Source organism: Lucilia cuprina, chromosome 3 (assembly GCF_022045245.1).
Source record: "Lucilia cuprina isolate Lc7/37 chromosome 3, ASM2204524v1, whole genome shotgun sequence".
NCBI lineage: Eukaryota > Metazoa > Arthropoda > Insecta > Diptera > Calliphoridae > Lucilia > Lucilia cuprina.
This window is the reverse complement of record NC_060951.1, coordinates 8,646,154-8,665,266: the sequence shown is the minus strand read 5'-3', so window position 1 is coordinate 8,665,266 and position 19,113 is coordinate 8,646,154. Positions and strand designations below refer to the sequence as shown.

The following is a 19,113-nucleotide window of genomic DNA, read 5'->3' as shown; positions in this document are numbered from 1 at the left end:
AAAAAAGTTTTACATTCATATATTAAAAAAAACATAATTTTTTAAAATTTTTTTTAGCTGCTGCAATATTCTCTATATATAAATATAAACAAATGCTATAATAGTAAATGATAAACCCACAAAAAAAAAACAAGAAAATAAACAAAAAAAATAATCATTTTTATAATAAAATAATAAATTTATAAAACAAAAATATAAGTTTTTAATTTCCTTGGCAAAACAATTATAACAAAAATCAAGTAAAAACTGCATTAAAAAACAAAACCATAAACAAACAAAAATTTATCCATTATATAAACATGAAAATAATTTAAATAAACAACAACAAAAAATATATAATAATTATATACCTATTATTACAAAAAAAGTAAATAAAACAAATAACAACAACAATATTATATAAAATACAACAACAACAAAATGGTATAAGAAATTAATTTAAACAAAATGAAAATATGAGAAAAAAATTAAAAAAAAATGAAAACAAAACTTACATTCTACCCCAAGAATAAAAAACAAGAAAAAATAAAAAAAAAATAAAATACTTTGTAGTTTTATTTATTAAATGCAAAAGTTCTAGGACAAAATTTATCTTCTTGAGAAAGTCTGTTTTCATATAGAATAGGACTTGCTAGGAAGACAATCCTGAAAAAAAAAACATAGAAAAAGAAAGAGATAGACTGTTTTCATAAAGGAAAACTGTCTTTCTAAGGAAGACCATAGAGAAGACCATATTCATTTAAAGCACTGTTTACATGATTTCCTAAGGGAGACACAGCTTTCATATAGAAGTCTGTTTTCATCTTCATAAGAAGAATGTTTTCATATAGAAAAAATGTCTTCTGTCTTCCTAGGAAAGACCATTTTCATATAGAAAACTCTTCCTAAGAAGGACTGTTTTCATATCGAAAACTGTACATGTCAGAAAGCCTGTTTACATGCCTTCCTGTTTTCATATAGAAAATCTGTCTTCTGTCTTCCTAGGAAAAACCATTTTCATATAGAAAACTGTTTACATGTCTGTTACTGTTACAAGACTGCTTTCATATAAAAAACTCTGTATTCCTAAGAAGGAATGTTTTTATATAGAAGATAGTTTACATGTATTAATAAGCAAGAATGTTTTCATATAGGAAAACTGTTTTCATATAAAGAAACTGGAAGCCTGTTTACATGCTTTCCTGTTTTCATATAGGAAAGTTTATTTTCATATAGATGACTGTTTACATGTCTTCCTAAGAAGGACTGATTTCATGTAGAGGGAAAAACAGTATTCCTAAGGAAGACTGTTTTCGTATAGAAAACTGTTTAAATGTCTTCCCAAGAAAGACAGTTTTCATATAGAAACTTTTTTCCTAAGAAGCATTGTTTCCATATAGAAAATATGTCTGCCTTAGTAAAACAATCTCTACTCAAGAATATAATCCAATCTATAGTACAGCATATAGGTAATCTATATTTAAGACTATAGTCTAGCCTATAGTGAAGACTATACGCATTAGTCTAGTCTTTACTCAAGGCTGTCGTCTATAGTCGAGGCTGTAGTCTAGTCTATAGTCAAGGCTATAGTCTAGCCTGTAGGTAAGACTGTAGTCTAGTCTATAATAAAGACTTCACTCCAATCTATCCAAGACTATAGTCTAGTCTATAGTCAAAACTAAACGCTTTGGTCTACTCTATAGTCAAGATGTTGTCTAGTCTATAGTCGAGGCTATAGTCAGTCTGTAGGCAAGGCTTTAGTCTAGTCTATAGTCAAGGCTGTAGGCAAGTCTGTAAGTGGACTATAGGTAAGACTGTAGTCTAGTCTATAATAAAGACTTCACTCCAGTCTATAGTTACGACAAAAGTCCAATCTATATTCAAGACTATAGTCAAAACTATACGCTATGGTCTAGTCTATAGTCAAGTCTATACGCTAAAGTCTAGTTTATAATCAAGACTGTACGCTAAAGTCTAGTTTATAGTCAAGACTGTACGCTATAGTCTAGATAATAGTCAAGGCTGTAGTTTAGTGTATAGTCAAGGCTATAGTCTAGTCTATAGGCAAGACTGTAGTCTAGTCTATAGTAAAAACTTTTGTCGTTATAGTCTAATATATAGTCAAGACTATACGCTTTAGTGAAGGCTGTAATCTAGTCTATAGTCAATGCTATAGTCTACTCTGCAGGGAAGACAGTAGTCTAGAGTATAGACATGGCTTTAGTCTGGTTTGTAGTCAATCTATTCTATAGTAAAGACTTTAGTCCAGTCTGCAGTCAATACTTTAGTCCAATCTATATTCAAAACTATAGTCTAGTCAATAGTCAAGACTTTACGCTTTAGTCTAGTCTATACGCTAAAGTCTAGTCTCTAGACAAGACTGTACGCTATAGTCTAGTCTATAGGCAAGTATTTAGTTTAGTCTATAATCAATAATACAGTCCAGACTATAGTTAAGTCTGTATTCCAGACTTTAGTCAAGCTTATAGCGCAGTCTTTAGTCTAAATTATAATCCAGTTTGTAGTGCAATTAGTCCATTCTATAATCCAGTTTATATACAAGTTTATGAAGTCCAGTCTGTAAACCAAAGTATAGAAGTCCAGAGCTTACTTAAAACCGATTAGCAGCGGAAAAAGTTTATTTAGTTTGACAAAAGAATAGTCCACTTCCAAGGAAAATCAATAATTGTTGCTAAAAACTCTCTATTCCAACAAAAATCACACGTGATATACATTCTCCATTAAGAAAGTTAAAAAAAAAAACAAAACTACTTTTAGTTTAAAACTACTTTTTTTATTTTCTTTTCATCAATCACTCCCAACAAGTAGTTCGACTTACAATAGACAGAGAAAATCAGTAAAATCACACAACTATTTTATATAAAAAAAAGAAACTATTTTGTAAACTTAATAAATTAAAACGAAGAAACGTTCAGAAACAAGCAAATCTTAAGAAACAAAACGAACCGGCTGCCTCGAAAGCATTTGCCTGTGTGTGTGATTGTTAACAACGTTCTTGTGTTTACATTAGAGCTTGGAAACAACAAACAAATAGTTTACTTCTTCTTGGGCTTCATCATGTTGTAGGCGATGATCAAGCCAATAACGGCGTAAGTGGCCTTGCCGACCTAATAAAGAACAAAAAAAAAAATCATTTTAATCTGAAGCCCCCAACAAAAATGATTAAATAACACTGTCGCACTCTGCTGCATTATAACTTACATTAGCACGTCCAGCAGTGGTGGAACCATTGAAGATTTTGGACAAACCAGTTAATTTTTCAGCTTCACCGGCCATTGTTGTTAGTTTCCTGAAAAAATTTTAAATAAAATTTAATTATTTAGTTTAAAATTTAAGAATTTTTCCCAAGATTAGCTTACTTTCGCTTATAGTGCCTGAAATAAAATTTTCTGCTCTTTTTGCAGTAGAACAAATGTCAAAATTTTCGAGGTTAGGTTATGTTATGTAAAAAAAATTCGCACATAGAAATGTCAAATTTTGATGTTTTCGAAGCTGTTTTTAGAGTTGCCAGTTGCGAATAAGAAAGCATTCAAATTTCTTAATGTTATTATAAATGGTGAAATGTTAATTTACACTGCCTTATCATACAGAGGTGTATAAAACAAAATGTAGTAATAAGTAGCATACTTTAGGGAGTAACGAAATATTTACATTGTATACTGCCACCTGTTAATATATAGAATTTCCGTTAAACTTATATTTTTTGTTTATGTATTAAGCTGCCAGACAATTTTTCAGAATTTTTTTCACATTGTTATTCCGTTATATTACAGAAACTAATGATGAGGAGGACAGAACAAAACTAAAACAGAACTAGAATAGAATTAGTACTGGAACCGAAATAGAAGAGAACTTAAGTAGGACTGGTTTTAAATAGAAATTAAGCACAGAACTAGAACAGAACTAGAACTGAATTAGAACTGAATTAGAACTGAACTAGAACTGAACTAGAACTGAACTAGATCTGAACTAGAACTGAACTAGATCTGAACTAGAACTGAACTAGATCTGAACTAGAACTAAACTAGAACTGAACTAGAACTGAACTAGATCTGAACCAGAACTGAACTACAACTGAACTAGAACTGAACTAGAACTGAACTAGAACTGAACTAGAACTGAACTAGAACTGAACTAGAACTGAACTAGAACTGAACAAGAACTGAACTAGAACTGAACTAGAACTGAACTAGAACTGAACTAGAACTGAACTAGAACTGAACTAAAACTGAAATAGATCTGAACTAGAACTAAACTAGAACTAACTAGATCTGAACTAGAACTGAACTAGAACTGAACTAGAACTGAACTAGAACTGAACTAGAACTGAACTAGAACTGAACTAGAACTGAACTAGAACTGAACTAGAACTGAACTAGAACTGAACTAGAACTGAACTAGAACTGAACTAGAACTGAACTAGAACTGAACTAGAACTGAACTAGAACTGAACTAGAACTGAACTAGAACTGAACTAGAACTGACCTAGAACAGAACTAGAACTGAACTAGAACGAATTAGTACTGAACTAGAACTGAACTAGAACAGAACTAGAACAGAACTAGAACAGAACTAGAACAGAACTAGAACAGAACTAGAACAGAACTAGAACAGAACTAGAACATAACTAGAACAGAACTAGAACAGAACTAGAACAGAACTAGAACAGAACTAGAACAGAACTAGAACAGAAGAAGAACAAAACTAGAACAGAACTAGAACAGAACTAGAACAAAACTAGAACTGAACTAGAACAGAACTAAAACAGAACTAGAATAGAACTAGGACAGAACTAGAACAAAACTAGAACAAAACTAGAACAGAACTAGAACAGAACTAGAACAGAACTAGAACAGAACTAGAACAGAACTAGAACAGAACTAGAATAGAACTTAAACAGAACTAGAACAGAACTAGAACAGAACTAGAACAGAACAAGAACAGAACTAGAACAGAACTAGAATAGAACTGGAACAGAATATAACTGAGATCGAAATAGAATATAGAGGAGGTACAGAACTAAAGTAGAACTAATTCTGAACTGAAATTATGACAGTTCCTTTAACCTATTTGATAATTTTATATTCTTTGTAAATAAAACATGCAAAATTTGAATTTACCATACAAGTGTATATATATATATTTTTTGATCATTAATACGATTTTTTTTGCCTATATTTTAAAGAGTTTTATATTACACAATCATATATTTCGTTCACATTATAATAAATTTATATTTAAAGTATTTTTTTTTTAATTTAAGAATATAACCACTTAATTACTAAATGAAATTACTAATTAAAGCTAAAAAGTAAATTTTATATTATTATTATTTTTTTTTTTTTTTTAAAGTTCTACAATTATTTGTATTATAAACATTTAAAAATTAAGTGGATTTTGGTGAGTTTATTTTTTTTAGTTAATAACATTTACATTAAAAATTAAATGCACTGGTTTAAAATGGTGTGTATTTTTTTATTATTAAAATTTAAAAATTATATTTAGAGAAAAATAAACTAAAATCACAATTAGCTGCTTAAAAATTAAAAATAAAACTAATATTTTTTTATATACAGAATTTTAAATATTTTTTATGTTGTTCTTTAATTTATCTTTTTTTGTATTTTACAAAAATTTTTTTAAAAAGAAATTCGTTGTTATTTTGTGTGAAATTAAAGATTTCTAAAATTATTTCTTTTGATTTGTAGTGCCGAGGGTTGGTTTGTGTCTGGACTAAGTAAAGTTTTCAATAAAATATTTATTAAATTGTTTATTATTAAAAAAACCTAAAAATTATTATTATTTGTTTGTGTTTTTGTTGTATTATTGATTTTTTTTCCATTTAAGTGTCTAAAAGCGTGTTGATTTCTTAAAAAAAAAACTATTCATTTTTTAATTTACAATAAAACATCGATAAATAAATTTCATCTATTCTCTACTTCTTCACGTTTGATCATTTTAATATCTTTAATGGGATCCTCATCGGTATCATCACAAATATCAATCTCCTCTTTATCACAATCATCATCATCGTTATCATCCTCAGCCATAAGATCATCATCATGATCATCATTAAAACGTGCTAAGTGTTGAGATTGTTGCTGTTGCTGCTGTTGTTGTTGTTGCTGCTGCAGATGATGAGCACTTAAATCTCTTTGATGTTGTTCTCTCTGATATTCCTCTTGACGGCGGCGATGTAATTCAGCAGCCTCGGCCATCATAAGCTGATGTTGATGCTGTTGCTGTTGATGTTGTTGTTGCTGCTGTTGATGTTGCTGATGCAATTGCTGAAGATGATGTAAATGTTGCTGTTGATTATAGGGATGATGTTGCATACCCGTATGATGTGAATTGGTCATAATATCATGATTTACAGGAGCCAAACCGCCGGCGGCACTAACATGTGTCTGACCTTTATGTTTACCCTGATGATGGGAACTGTTATCGAAGAGCAGCCGTGAAATGGAAAACGACGATATGGGTGAGTTGTGTGTACTGCCGGCCGAATAAGAGGTATTTGTGTCATCCGAGGTGGGTGTTTCACGATCACTATCATCCGATTTTAAAACATCGGCTGCCTCGAGTGATTTTTTATGCATTCCCAAAAGCCAAGGCGCCACTGATTCATCTTCTTTGGCAGATTTGATGATAGTTTCAGGCAGAGGTAATGAATGTCTAACCATGGCACCGTAAAGGCCATATTCGGCCATTTTGGTACTGTGGCCCCAGCATTTTTCGGTCTTACGCCATTTAGCACGGCGATTTTGAAACCAGACCTGAAAGTAAAAAAAGAGAATACATGGAATAAGCAAAAGGTTTTAGGCGAAAAAAATATCTTATATTTAGGAATAAAGAACAGAACTAGAACTGAATTAGAACTAAACAAGAACTGAACTAATACAAAACTAAAACAGGACTAGGACAGGACTAGAACAAGACTAGACCTATGACAGAACCTGTAGAGAAGTAGAACAGAATTAGAATATAACTAGAACAGAACTAGAATAGAACTAGAATAGAACTTGAACAGAACTAGAACAGAACTAAAACAGAACTAGAACATAACTAGAACTAAACTCGAACTGAACTAGAACTGAAATAGAACAGAACTAGAACAGAACTAGAACAGAACTAGAACAGAACTAGAACAGAACTAGAACAGAAATAGAACAGAACTAGAACTGAACTAGAACAGAACTAGAACAGAACTAGAACAGAACTAGAACAGAACTAGAACAGAACTAGAACAGAACTAGAACAGAACTAGAACAGAACTAGAAGAGAACTAGAACAAAACAGAACAGAACTAGAACAGAACTAGAATAGAACTAGAATAGAACTAGAACAGAACTAGAACAGAAGAGAACAGAAGAGAACAGAACTAGAACAGAACTAGAACAGAAGTAGAACAGAACTAGAACTGAACTAGAACTGAACTAGAACTGAACTAGAACTGAACTAGAACAGAACTAGAACTAGAACAGAAGAGAACTGAACTAAACCATATTTGTTCAAAAACTGAAGTAGAAAATTAAAATTTTTGAATGTAAAAGCGAATCTCGTTAGAAACTTAATGACAACTTGATGTACACTCGAAGAGCTGCATTTCAAAAAAGAAGTGTGAAAGTAACAAGTTAAAACTTTTTTTAACATAATTCACTTTAAAGAACTTGTTATGAAATTTATATCTAATTAAAGCGAAAAAAAGAAACGAAAAAATGTTTATAATTAATTTGGCTACCGTTTTGGAACAACGTTTTGACACGTTTTTCAAACAACGGGTGGCAATTGTTAATGTTACAAATTTTTAAGTACAAACCCCCGGAAATCCACCACCAAAACTAAATTAATTTTTTTTTATTTTTTTAATCAGCCACAAACCATTTTCAAAATTGACAAGGCAATTGAATATACAGGGTCATTATCATAAAGATATATTTTCGCAAACAAAAAAAAAACTGTAATTTGATCTACAATTAAATAAAATATAATACAAATGAATATGTTCTATATATGAGGAGATAAGCAAAAATATGTATTTGCCATTTTTTTTTTGTCTGTTTTGTTGTTTTGGCACAAAAAGGTCATTTGAAAAATATATTTTTCAAAAATATAAATATAAAAATATCCTGCATGTGGCGGTTTTATATCCTGTTTAACTCTTTATTGTTTTTGCTTTAAAGGTTTTGTATTGGTCATTGGTTTTTGTGTAGTTTTGGTTGTTTATTGCGGCTTAAAATTTTAATTAAATTATAAAACGCTCATGTTTCAGTTATATTCTACATTGAATTTATACAAAATAAAAAAAAAACAAAAAACTGCTGAAAAAAACCTTTAAAATAAATGTAAAAATATTTTGGGTATTATGTGTATTTATTATGAAATTTTTTGGACAAATATTGAGCAAATATTTATGAAAGAGTTTTATTATATTTTTTTGTCATATTTTTCTGTATTATTTGCATATTTCTTTAAATAACGGAAATATTAATAAACTTGTTTTGTTTTTGCTTTCATTGCGGTATTTTTCGGGGGGTATTGTGAATACTACCAAATATGGGGAAACTGTTATTAATATTTCAAACTGTAAGTTTCACACTTGATTGATGGGGTTCTAAATCTACGACGGTTATACCACAGGGTATACAGAGACGTCACGAGCAAAAAGCTATTTTCCTCTTTTTCGCACAAAACGAATTCAATGATTTATTTTAGACCTGGTTCCCACTAGGAAACTTTTTTTGGGAAACTTTTGATTTTTGTGTGTGAGAGAAAGAAATATCAACCATCTCTTTCTCTCTCACACAAAATCAAAAGTTTCTCAACAAGAGTTTCCCAGTGTGAACCAGGTCTTAGCTGTATTTTAAATACCTCTTCTCACCAAACAATTTCAAAATCAAACAAAAGCTGATTTTAGACTTTTTCAAATGTCAAAAGTGAAATCTCTATATACTTTGTGGTTATACATACAGACAGTTTCAGTTCACTTCTAGATAACTTCTAGTTCATTACAGTTTATATCTATTTTAGTTCAGTTCTAGTTCAGTTGTAGTTTAGTTGTAGTTCAGTTTTAGTCCAGTTCTAGTTCTAGTTCAGTTCTAGTTCAGTTCTAGTTCAGTTCTAGTTCAGTTCTAGTTCTAGTTCAGTTCTAGTTCAGTTCTAGTTCAGTTCTAGTTCAGTTCTAGTTCAGAAATTTTAATTTTCTACTTCAGTTTTTGAACAAATATGGTTTAGTTCAGTTCTCTTCTGTTCTAGTTCTAGTTCTGTTCTAGTTCAGTTCTAGTTCAGTTCTAGTTCAGTTCTAGTTCAGTTCTAGTTCTGTTCTACTTCTGTTCTAGTTCTGTTCTAGTTCTGTTCTCTTCTGTTCTCTTCTGTTCTAGTTCTGTTCTAGTTCTATTCTAGTTCTATTCTAGTTCTGTTCTAGTTCTGTTCTGTTTTGTTCTAGTTCTCTTCTAGTTCTGTTCTAGTTCTGTTCTAGTTCTGTTCTAGTTCTGTTCTAGTTCTGTTCTAGTTCTGTTCTAGTTCTGTTCTAGTTCTGTTCTAGTTCTGTTCTAGTTCTGTTCTAGTTCTGTTCTAGTTCTGTTCTAGTTCTGTTCTAGTTCTGTTCTAGTTCTGTTCTAGTTCTGTTCTAGTTCTGTTCTAGTTCTGTTCTAGTTCTGTTCTAGTTCTGTTCTAGTTCTGTTCTGTTCTAGTTCTGTTCTAGTTCTGTTCTAGTTCTGTTCTAGTTCTGTTCTAGTTCTGTTCTAGTTCTGTTCTAGTTCTGTTCTAGTTCTGTTCTAGTTCTGTTCTAGTTCTGTTCTAGTTCTGTTCTAGTTCTGTTCTAGTTCTGTTCTGTTCTGTTCTAGTTCTGTTCTAGTTCTGTTCTAGTTCTGTTCTAGTTCTGTTCTAGTTCTGTTCTAGTTCTGTTCTAGTTCTGTTCTAGTTCTGTTCTAGTTCTGTTCTAGTTCTGTTCTAGTTCTGTTCTAGTTCTGTTCAAGTTCTGTTCTAGTTCTGTTCTAGTTATGTTCTTCTAGTTCTGTTTTAATTCGGTCCCAGTTCTCTTTTAGTTCAGTTTTGTTTTATAAAAATCCTTTTAAGATTTTCTTTGAATGTTCACTTCCCACCATAATTTATTAAATTTCATTTTATTGCCTAACACGCCCACTTTTAAAAACTTGTTAATTTATAAAACAAAGAATCTTACTTTTTTTTAAAAAAGAATTCCCAAAACTAATTACATTAAATTTAACATTTAAACATGACATTAAACGGTCAATTTTCAATTTGTTGGCAAACTTTTTAAACGAAATAAAAAAAAGGAAAACCCAAGGGATAACTTAATCTTAAATTCAAACAAAACAAAACTTTTTCCCACAATTTCAAGTGTAAACGCGTGTCTACCGTAAAGATTTGCTACTCTACTCTAGGGATTAGATTAAAAGAGAAAAGAAATCTAGAGATATATTATAATAATTATCATGTTGTTGTTGATGTTAAAAAGTAACAAGAGAAAAAAAACTGTTAATAAAACTGCAAGAGAGGGTGTGGATAATATTTGCATTTATATGTGAAATAAAAACAAGCGGCAGAAACAACCAAATTATTTCCACTAGAATTAACAACACTTAACACCCTTTGTTTACATACGTTAGTTTTTTTTTTTTTTGGAGATAAAACAGTTTTGAGTATTTGTTGGTTTGCAGTTTTTAGGCTGTCTATTTACATTTTTTTATGATAAATGTCTTTTTTTATAGTTAGCGTAGATTTTAAAGTATTTTAAAATGTAAATATTATGTTTTTTTATTAAATAAATTTTTTTACACTTGACTTAATAATGTTATTATAAACTTTAATGTTTATATTTGTTTTTATTCTTGTTTTTTTTTTTTTTTGTATACATGTTTTGTTTTAAATGTTAATTACATAATTATGCAATTTTCTATGATTTTTTTCTTGTAATTGTTTTTGTTGTTGTAGTAACAACAAAAATTAACAGCTCATTATACAAATTAATGCAAAATAACCGAGCCAGAGTAAATAATTAATGGTAGCATTGTGTTAGGAAAAAAATAAAGGATTCAATGCAAATAACAAAAAAAAGAAAAAAAAAACAAAGCAACAATTATTATAACAATTATGTTATTATCCTGTTATATAGCAGTAATGTCTTTATGGAAATGTGAATTATAAATATTACAAAATTTGCATTTTGTAATATTTTTTTTCAAAATTTTAACTAAAATTTGCTTTAAAAAGGAAATTTTTTTAGTGTCATTTTCAAATTTGAATAACTACTTACAAAAAGGATATTTCAAAGGAAATTTTAAGGCAATCTTTGTGTCAAAGTGTGCTTTCAAAAACAAAGTAAAATCCTTTAATATTTCTAAAGTTTTTAAAAGGTTTTTTTAATAAGTCTTTTTAAAGCATATTTCTTATAAAATTTCCGAAAATAAAACACTTCAAAAATTTACTTTTTTTAAAACCTAATTGCTCATTTTATATTAATTTTCTTTTATGATTTTAAAGGATATCCTTAACAAAAAAACTCTTTCAAAATGCATTTCCTAGTACGATTGTTATTTACTTAAATCTGCGGCTTATTATTAAACCAAAAAAATATTTTATGAACAGTTGTTTAAGTATTATTGTTATATACTTGAAAATTTATGATTTTTTATTACAAAATCTAAAAACACCCTAAATATTTTTGAAATAAAAATAACCTGCTGCAAAAGTTTTACAAAAGAAATACCAAAAAAAAAGGGAGCAAATAAGTACCAAAGTTAAAAGTAAGAAAACATTGCAAATTGCTCATTTCAGCAATTTTTGCAATTAATCAAATAATTTAAATAAATATTTTTCATGTTCTATAAATTTTAATTATTAAATAATTTAATAATAAAAATATAACACATTAATTCTTTAAACTTTTGTTTACATTTTGTTTGTTGAAAGTTGGCTACACTTTCAAACAAAAGGGTTTGCTAGTTTTACGTGGAAATTAGCTTTTTTAATTTTATTCAAAAAAAAAAAAATAACATTTAATTAATTTAAAAAGCTTTAAATTTTGTTAATTCATCTTTTATTTACATATTGTTCTAAGATTCTTTGTAAGCTTCACTGTAGATTTTGATTTTCTTAGTTTTATATTTAGACTATAGATTAGACAATATTGCAAACTATGGATAGCCGTATAGACTATACTATAATCCAGACTATATATTTGATTTCAGTCTAGACTATATATTATATTAGAGACCACAAACTAAAGTCTAAACTATAGAACAGTCCTGACTAAAGATCATAGTTCAAACTAGATTATAGAATCGTTAAAACTATAATTAAGTCTCTATAGTTAAGACTCTATTTTAGACGATAGACTAGACTTAAGTACAGGCGATAGACTACACTATACTCCATACTATAGACTACACTATAGTTCAGACGATAGACTAGACTATAGTCCCGAATACAGACTAGAGTATAGATCAGACTAGTCTATAGTCTAGACTAAAACCTAGTTTATAGACTAGACTATAGAGTAAACTATTATAGACTATAGTCCACATTCTAGACTAGATTATATTCCAGACTATAGACTACAATATAGTCCAGACTATGGACTACACTTTAGTCCAGAATACATACTATTCTATAGTCTAAACTATAATGCATTTAATAGACTTGACTACAGTCCAGACTATAGAATAGATTATATTTCAGACTATAGAGTAAACTATCATCCAGATTATAGTTTAGACTATAGAATATACTGTAAACCATGCTATAGAGTAGACTACAGTCCATTCTATAGAATAGACTATAAACTATAGCCCAGACTAAAGACTAGATTATATTCCAGACTATAGACTAGACTACAGTCCAGACTATAGAATAGATAAAAGTCTAGACTATAGAACTATAGAATTTAGTACAGACTACAGTTCAGACTTTAGACTACAGTTCAGACTATACACTAGATTATAGTCCAGACTATAGGCTAGACTACAGTCGAGACTATAGAATAGATTATAGTCTAGACTTTAGACAAGACTATAGTCCAGACTATAGAATAGACTATAGTTCATACTATAGACTACATTATAGTCCTAGACTATAGTCCAGACTATAGAATAGACTATAGTTCATATTATAGACTACATTATAGTCCAGACTATAGACTAGACTATATTCCAGACTACAGACTAGACTATAGTCCAGACTATATACTAGACTATAGTGCAGACTATAGGCTAGCCTATAGTCTAGACTATAGACTAGACTATAGTACAGATTAAAGGCTAGACTATACTCCTGACTATAGACTAGACTACAGACTATATTCTATGTGAAGTATTTTCCATAGTCTAGACTATAGCCCCGACTATATTCCAGACACTAGAGTAGGCCTTAGTCAAGACTACAGCCCCGACTATAGACCAGACTACATACCAAACACTAGAGTACGCCTTAGTCAAGACTATAGACAAAATTATAGTATAGACTATAGACAGAACTATAGAAAATACTATAAACTAGACTATTGTCCAGCATAAAAGGCTAGACTACGGACTAAACTATAAAGTTTTGACGGTATAGTCTAGCCTTCAGTCCTTATTATATTCTAAACTAAATGAGTTATATAACAGACGCTGATTCACCAGTTACATTTCAGAATAATAGTTCTTTTAATAAAAATCATATTTTCTAAGTTAAATTTCTATAATTTTAAGAAATTATAAAATTTTTAATGGATTTCTTTCTATTTTAATGATTTTATCTTAATGTTTCTATTTTTTACTTTGTTTACATTTCACCAAAACAATGTAACAATAATTTCCATGAAAACTTCACATGGAAATGTAAACAACTAAAATATTTGAAATATTTAAATATTTTTTGTTAAAATTTTAATAAAATCTTGTTAAAACTAGTTCTACAACTTGAAATTGCTATAGGAAAAGAAAATTTGCTCAATTTTACATATTTTTAACATTGACAACTTCACATAGAAATGTAAACATCTAGGGCATTATGCATAAACGATTGTTAAAGTTAACAATGGTTTACTACACACTTTTTCTATATAAAAACAGGTTTTAACAACCATTGTTAACTTGATAATCGTTTTTGCATAAGGCGGCTAATGCTTAGTTTATTTTTTTAATATTTTTTGTTATTATTTTCATAAAATTTTGTTAAAATTGTTTTTCAGATCTTGCTGTGGATTAAGGAAAAGAAAATTTTCTTAAATTTACATATATTTTGCATTTATTTACATTTATTTTTATTAATTTAACTTAAGTTTGCTTTAAATTTCACATTTCGCTTTCAGTTACTTGTTTTGTTTACATTTCGCAAAACAATAACATTGACAACTTCACGTACAAAAACAAACAAATTTGCGATGGCTTAAAAATTTTGTACATTTTTCTTAATTAAAATGAAAACTTGTTGAAATTTTTGTATAATAAATAGTAAATTTATTTAAATTCATTAATTTCTTGTAATAAATAATATAGAAAAAACAACAAAAACAAATTCTCATTTAACTTGAACTTGCACAAGCGCTTTTTTTCGTTTTTTGTTTTTACTTTTGTGGGTTTGTGTGTGACTTAAATACAAAATGTATTAATGTAAGCGTATGTGTGTTTGTATGTTTTCTGGTTTGTTTTGTTTGCTAAAAGACAGCCATGTTTGTTATGTTTTTTTTTGCTTTGCTTTTTTTTTCTTTCTTGACTTTCAATATAACCAAGCAAGCTTTTTTTTTCTATACAACTAAAATCCTTGAAATTTTTACGCAAAAAAAACCAACAAAAACAAAAAAACGTAAATAAAAGGGAAGAAAAACTTGTTAAAAAATCAACACTCAAACCTTTTATTTACAAATTAATGGCTGAATATAAAAAGTGAAAAAATATTGTATATTTTACGGGTGTAATTGTTTGAGAGTATGACAACGTATGTTACGACACAACAACAAAAGGGAAAGGGGACCCAAAAAGTACTTGTATGTATGTACATACATATGTACGTATGTAAGTAAGTAAATTTAGTATTTTTGTAGAGGTTTTTTGTTATTACCATATTATCCTTTTATGTCAATTTTTCCACTACAGAATATTTTTAATTGAAGTGTATTTTTGATTTACATACATATGCTTACATACATTTGCTTACATACATATATAAAAATCTAACTGTTTTATGCAGTTTATGTTGTTGCTCTATATTGGCAATTGTTGTTTAGTTAATTGAATTTTAATTCTTTTTTGTTTTTGCAGTTTTATATCACAAAAAATAAATCCCCTAAGGGTTCATTTACTTACACACTTGCTTATTCATTGAAATTTCCTTTTTATTCAATAATTTTTTTTCTTTAACCTAAACTAAAGGCGTTGCTAATTTTTGCAACACAAAAAAAAACGCAAAGTACTTGTTATTGCAACGTTATGCAACCGCCATAATGCAGTTGTCAACTATGTGTATGCTTGCTTGCTTGTCTGTCATTGATTTAATTGGGGTTGTGTTGATGTCTCGTCTAAATTGCATAATGGCTGCAATTGCAAATTTCCAAGAGGTAAATGTTGAGACTTATGCGTGTGAGTGTGTGTGTGTGTGTTTAGGGAAAAGTTGCATACAAAGTTTCTTCTTTAAATTGAAAATTTTCAAGTTTAAAAACGTGTAGAAATTAATTAAAAACTTCTTACAATAATATCAAAAGATTAAAGGTAATTTTTGAAGGGTTTTTGAAAACGAAGTGTTTCATTGTTAATGGAATTTTTAAGCTCTTGATTAAAGAACAAATGGCTAACCAAATGCCTAGACTATAGACTAGAGTACAGACTAGACTATAGGCTAGACTATCGACTAAATTCTAGACTAGACTATAGACTAGATTATAGACTAGACTAGACTATAGACTAGACTATAGACTAGACTATAGACTAGACTATAGTCTAGTCTATAGACTAGTCTATAGTCTAGTCTATAGTCTAGTCTATAATCTAGTCTATAGTCTAGTCTATAGTCTAGTCTATAGTCTAGTCTATAGTCTAGTCTATAGTCTAGTCTATAGTCTAGTCTATAGTCTAGTCTATAGTCTAGTCTATAGTCTAGTCTAAAGTCTAGTCTATAGATTAGTCTATAGTCCAGCCTATAGTCTAGTCTATAATCTAGTCTATAGTCTGGACTATAGTCTAGTCTATAGTCCAGTCAATAGTCTAGTCCATAGTCTGGACTATAGTCTAGTCTGTAGTCTAGTCTATAGTCTAGTCCATAGTCTGGTCTATAGTCTAGTCTATAGTCTAGTCTATAATCTAGTCTATAGTCTATTCTATAGTATAGTCTATATTCCAGTCTATAGTCTAGTCTGTAGTCTAGTCTATAGTTTGGTCTATAATCTAGTCTATAGTCTAGTCTATAATCTAGTCTATAGTCTAGTCTATAGTATAGTCTATGTTCCAGTCTATAGTCTAGTCGATAGTATAGTCGATAGTATAGTCGATAGTATAGTCGATAGTATAGTCGATAGTATAGTCGATAGTATAGTCTACAATCTAGTCTATAGTCTAGTCAATAGTATAGTCTATAGTCTAGTGTATAGTCTAGTCAATAGTCTAGTCTATACTCGAGTCTATATTCTAGTCTATAGTTTAGTCTATAGTCTAGTCTAGTTTACAGTTTAGTGTGCAGCCTAGCCTAAAATCGTTAATCCGCACTGTAGTATACATTCTTCTTAATTATATCATTCTATTGATCTTTTTTTTTTTGAAAATTTTTGAATGCAAATATTTTTAGTTCTTCGAAATCTATCAAAATTAATCTATTTAAAATTAATATTAAGCCTTTACTCTTTCAATAATTCTTAATATATATGTTGTTAAACAAATAACCTACAACAAAACACCCATTAAGAAAACGCCCTTTTAATTTGCTCACCTTTATGATGATAATTGCCCAAACAATATGTATTTATAAGTAATTTATAAAGATGTTTAAGAAATTATGGTGATAATTTTATTTTTCCTTTAACACTTACATATGTACGAATGTATGCATGTATGGATTTCCTGATAGGATTGATTTACAGATATTAGGGGTTAAATGGAAAAACTTCTAATGTCTTTTGCACCTTTCACTTAACAACATTTAAAACTGTCACAATATACCGCACCCATAACAATAAAATAAAATAGAAATTTTCATGTTTCAACATACAAATCTCTGGCACGTTTCACACAAAAACACATGTAGGATTTGTTCTGTATATTTAAGGACTAAAGAAGGAAACAAATAAAAAAATGTGAACAAAAAAGAGCAGACTTAAACCTATTTCCTTGTAACCAAAATCCCTGTAAACAATAAATACTTGAAAGATTTTTTATGAAACGATAAAATTCTTGCAGTTCTTTTGTTAAAAGATTTTGACAACTGTGAAAGAAACCTGAAGACAAGATTGATAAGTTAAGATTATTTAAATGTCAAAAAGGACCCTTTTTTGCAAAGACATATACATACATATGTATGAGAATAAAGGGTTAGAAAGGAGTAGTTTCTCTCCCATGAACATCTTAAAGCTGTTAACATTAATTTAAAAATGAATAAAATTTTGAAAAAAATTATTCAAAAACAACAATTTTTCAATTTCCTTTTTACAGAACAAAACTCACGTGGCAATAATGAATATGCAGGATCTCAATCGAATAATAACAATAATATCGATGAAAACTCACCCAGTAAATCTAGTTCAACCTCAACGAGTAGTCAAAATAATTCCTCAAACTCAAATGCCAATACACCCAATTCCAATAATCCAGCAAATCAATCTACAACACCCACCAGCCCCACTCTCTCACCGGCTGAACATGCTGCCGCAGCTTTAGCACATCATGCAGCAGCTGCCGCTGCAGCTCATCATGCTCACTCACATGGACATCCACATGCTCATCCCATGGCTGCTCATCATGCTGCGGCTGCTGCAGCAGCTCATCATCATGCTGCCCATCAACATCCTGCCGCACATCATGAGGCCTTTCTTAATGGCTCCGCCAGTGCTGCAGCAAATGGTTTGTTGGGTCATCATCCGGTTGCGGGACCAGATGGTGTACTGCTGGGTCCTGCTGGGGGTAGTAAAAAGAAAAATAAACGTCGTCATGGTCGTACAATATTTACGAGCAATCAATTGGAGGAATTGGAAAAAGCATTTAAAGATGCCCACTATCCGGATGTTAGTGCCAGAGAATTGTTGTCTATGAAAACGGGTTTAGCCGAAGATCGTATACAGGTAGGTGTTGTTGCATATTTATTGCCTAAAAAATGTAATAAATAGAACACATTTTAAACTATTTGTTGTTGCTGTTTGTAGCTTTAGCTATGAATTTAGTTTAATCTAGTTCATTTCAAATTCTATTATGTATAGTGAATTATAGCTTTTGAGAAGATTGCTGCAGTGGCCATTAAAATCGTTTCCCAATAAAAGTATAGATTTAGAAAATTAAATTTGGAAATATTTAAAAAGCACAGCAAAAGGACTTTTTAATAGTTAAAAGGATTTTAGAGAATAAAAACATGACATTTCTATTAAATTGTGTTTTTACAGTTTATAATATGGAACGTAGTCTAGTTTGTAGTTTGGAATAGTTATCCTATATTCAGTCCTTAATCGGGACTATAGTATAGTATTTAGTCAGGACTATAGCCTAGTCCATAGTCTGTACCTACACCAGTGCATACAAGCCTATAGTCTATTCTATAGTCTAGTCTATAGTCTAGTCTATAGTCTAGTCTATAGTCTAGTCTATGGTCTAGTCTATAGTCTAGTCTATAGTCTAGCCTATAGTCTAGTCTATAGTCTAGTCTATATTCTAGTCTATATTCTAGTCTATAGTAAATTCCATAGTCTATTCTATAGTCTAGTCTATAGTCTAGTCAATAGTCTAGTAAATAGTCTAGTAAATAGTCTAGTCAATAGTCTAGTCTATAGTCTAGTCTATAGTCTAGTCTATAGTCTTGTGTGTAGTGTAATCTATAGTCTAGTCTATAGTCTAGTCTATAGACTAGTCTATAGTCTAGTCTATAGACTAGTCTATAGTCTAGTCTATAGTCTAGTCTATAGTCTAGTCTATAGTCTAG

The 19,113-nt window shown here is 29.7% G+C and overlaps 2 protein-coding genes across 2 annotated transcripts in view; both read right to left on the bottom strand.

Moving 5' to 3' along the window:
• Positions 1 to 2,751: 2,751 nt before the first annotated feature.
• Positions 2,752 to 3,464, bottom strand: LOC111682851. Its single transcript, XM_023444841.2, has 3 exons — positions 3,360 to 3,464; positions 3,202 to 3,289; positions 2,752 to 3,107 (listed from the first exon to the last, which is right to left on the bottom strand). The coding sequence occupies exons 2-3, from the start codon at positions 3,274 to 3,276 to the stop codon at positions 3,036 to 3,038; spliced, it is 147 nt and encodes a 48-aa protein (XP_023300609.1). The 5' UTR covers positions 3,277 to 3,289; positions 3,360 to 3,464; the 3' UTR covers positions 2,752 to 3,035.
• A 2,119-nt stretch (positions 3,465 to 5,583) lies between these two features.
• Positions 5,584 to 19,113, bottom strand: part of LOC111682854 (homeobox protein 13) — a 37,977-nt gene continuing 24,447 nt past the window's right edge. The window contains exon 2 of the mRNA XM_023444845.2: positions 5,584 to 6,776. Coding sequence (XP_023300613.2) covers positions 5,925 to 6,776 — 852 coding nt within the window. The 3' untranslated portion in view covers positions 5,584 to 5,924. The remainder of the gene's footprint in view (positions 6,777 to 19,113) is intronic.

Bases quoted from the DNA above. Each gene is read 5' to 3' on its own strand.
- LOC111682851 (XM_023444841.2), bottom strand. From the start codon at position 3,276: ATGGCCGGTGAAGCTGAAAAATTAACTGGTTTGTCCAAAATCTTCAAT. The intron at 3,108-3,201 runs GTAAGTTATAAT...GTTCTTTATTAG, and splicing joins CCACTGCTGGACGTGCTAAT to GTCGGCAAGGCCACTTACGC.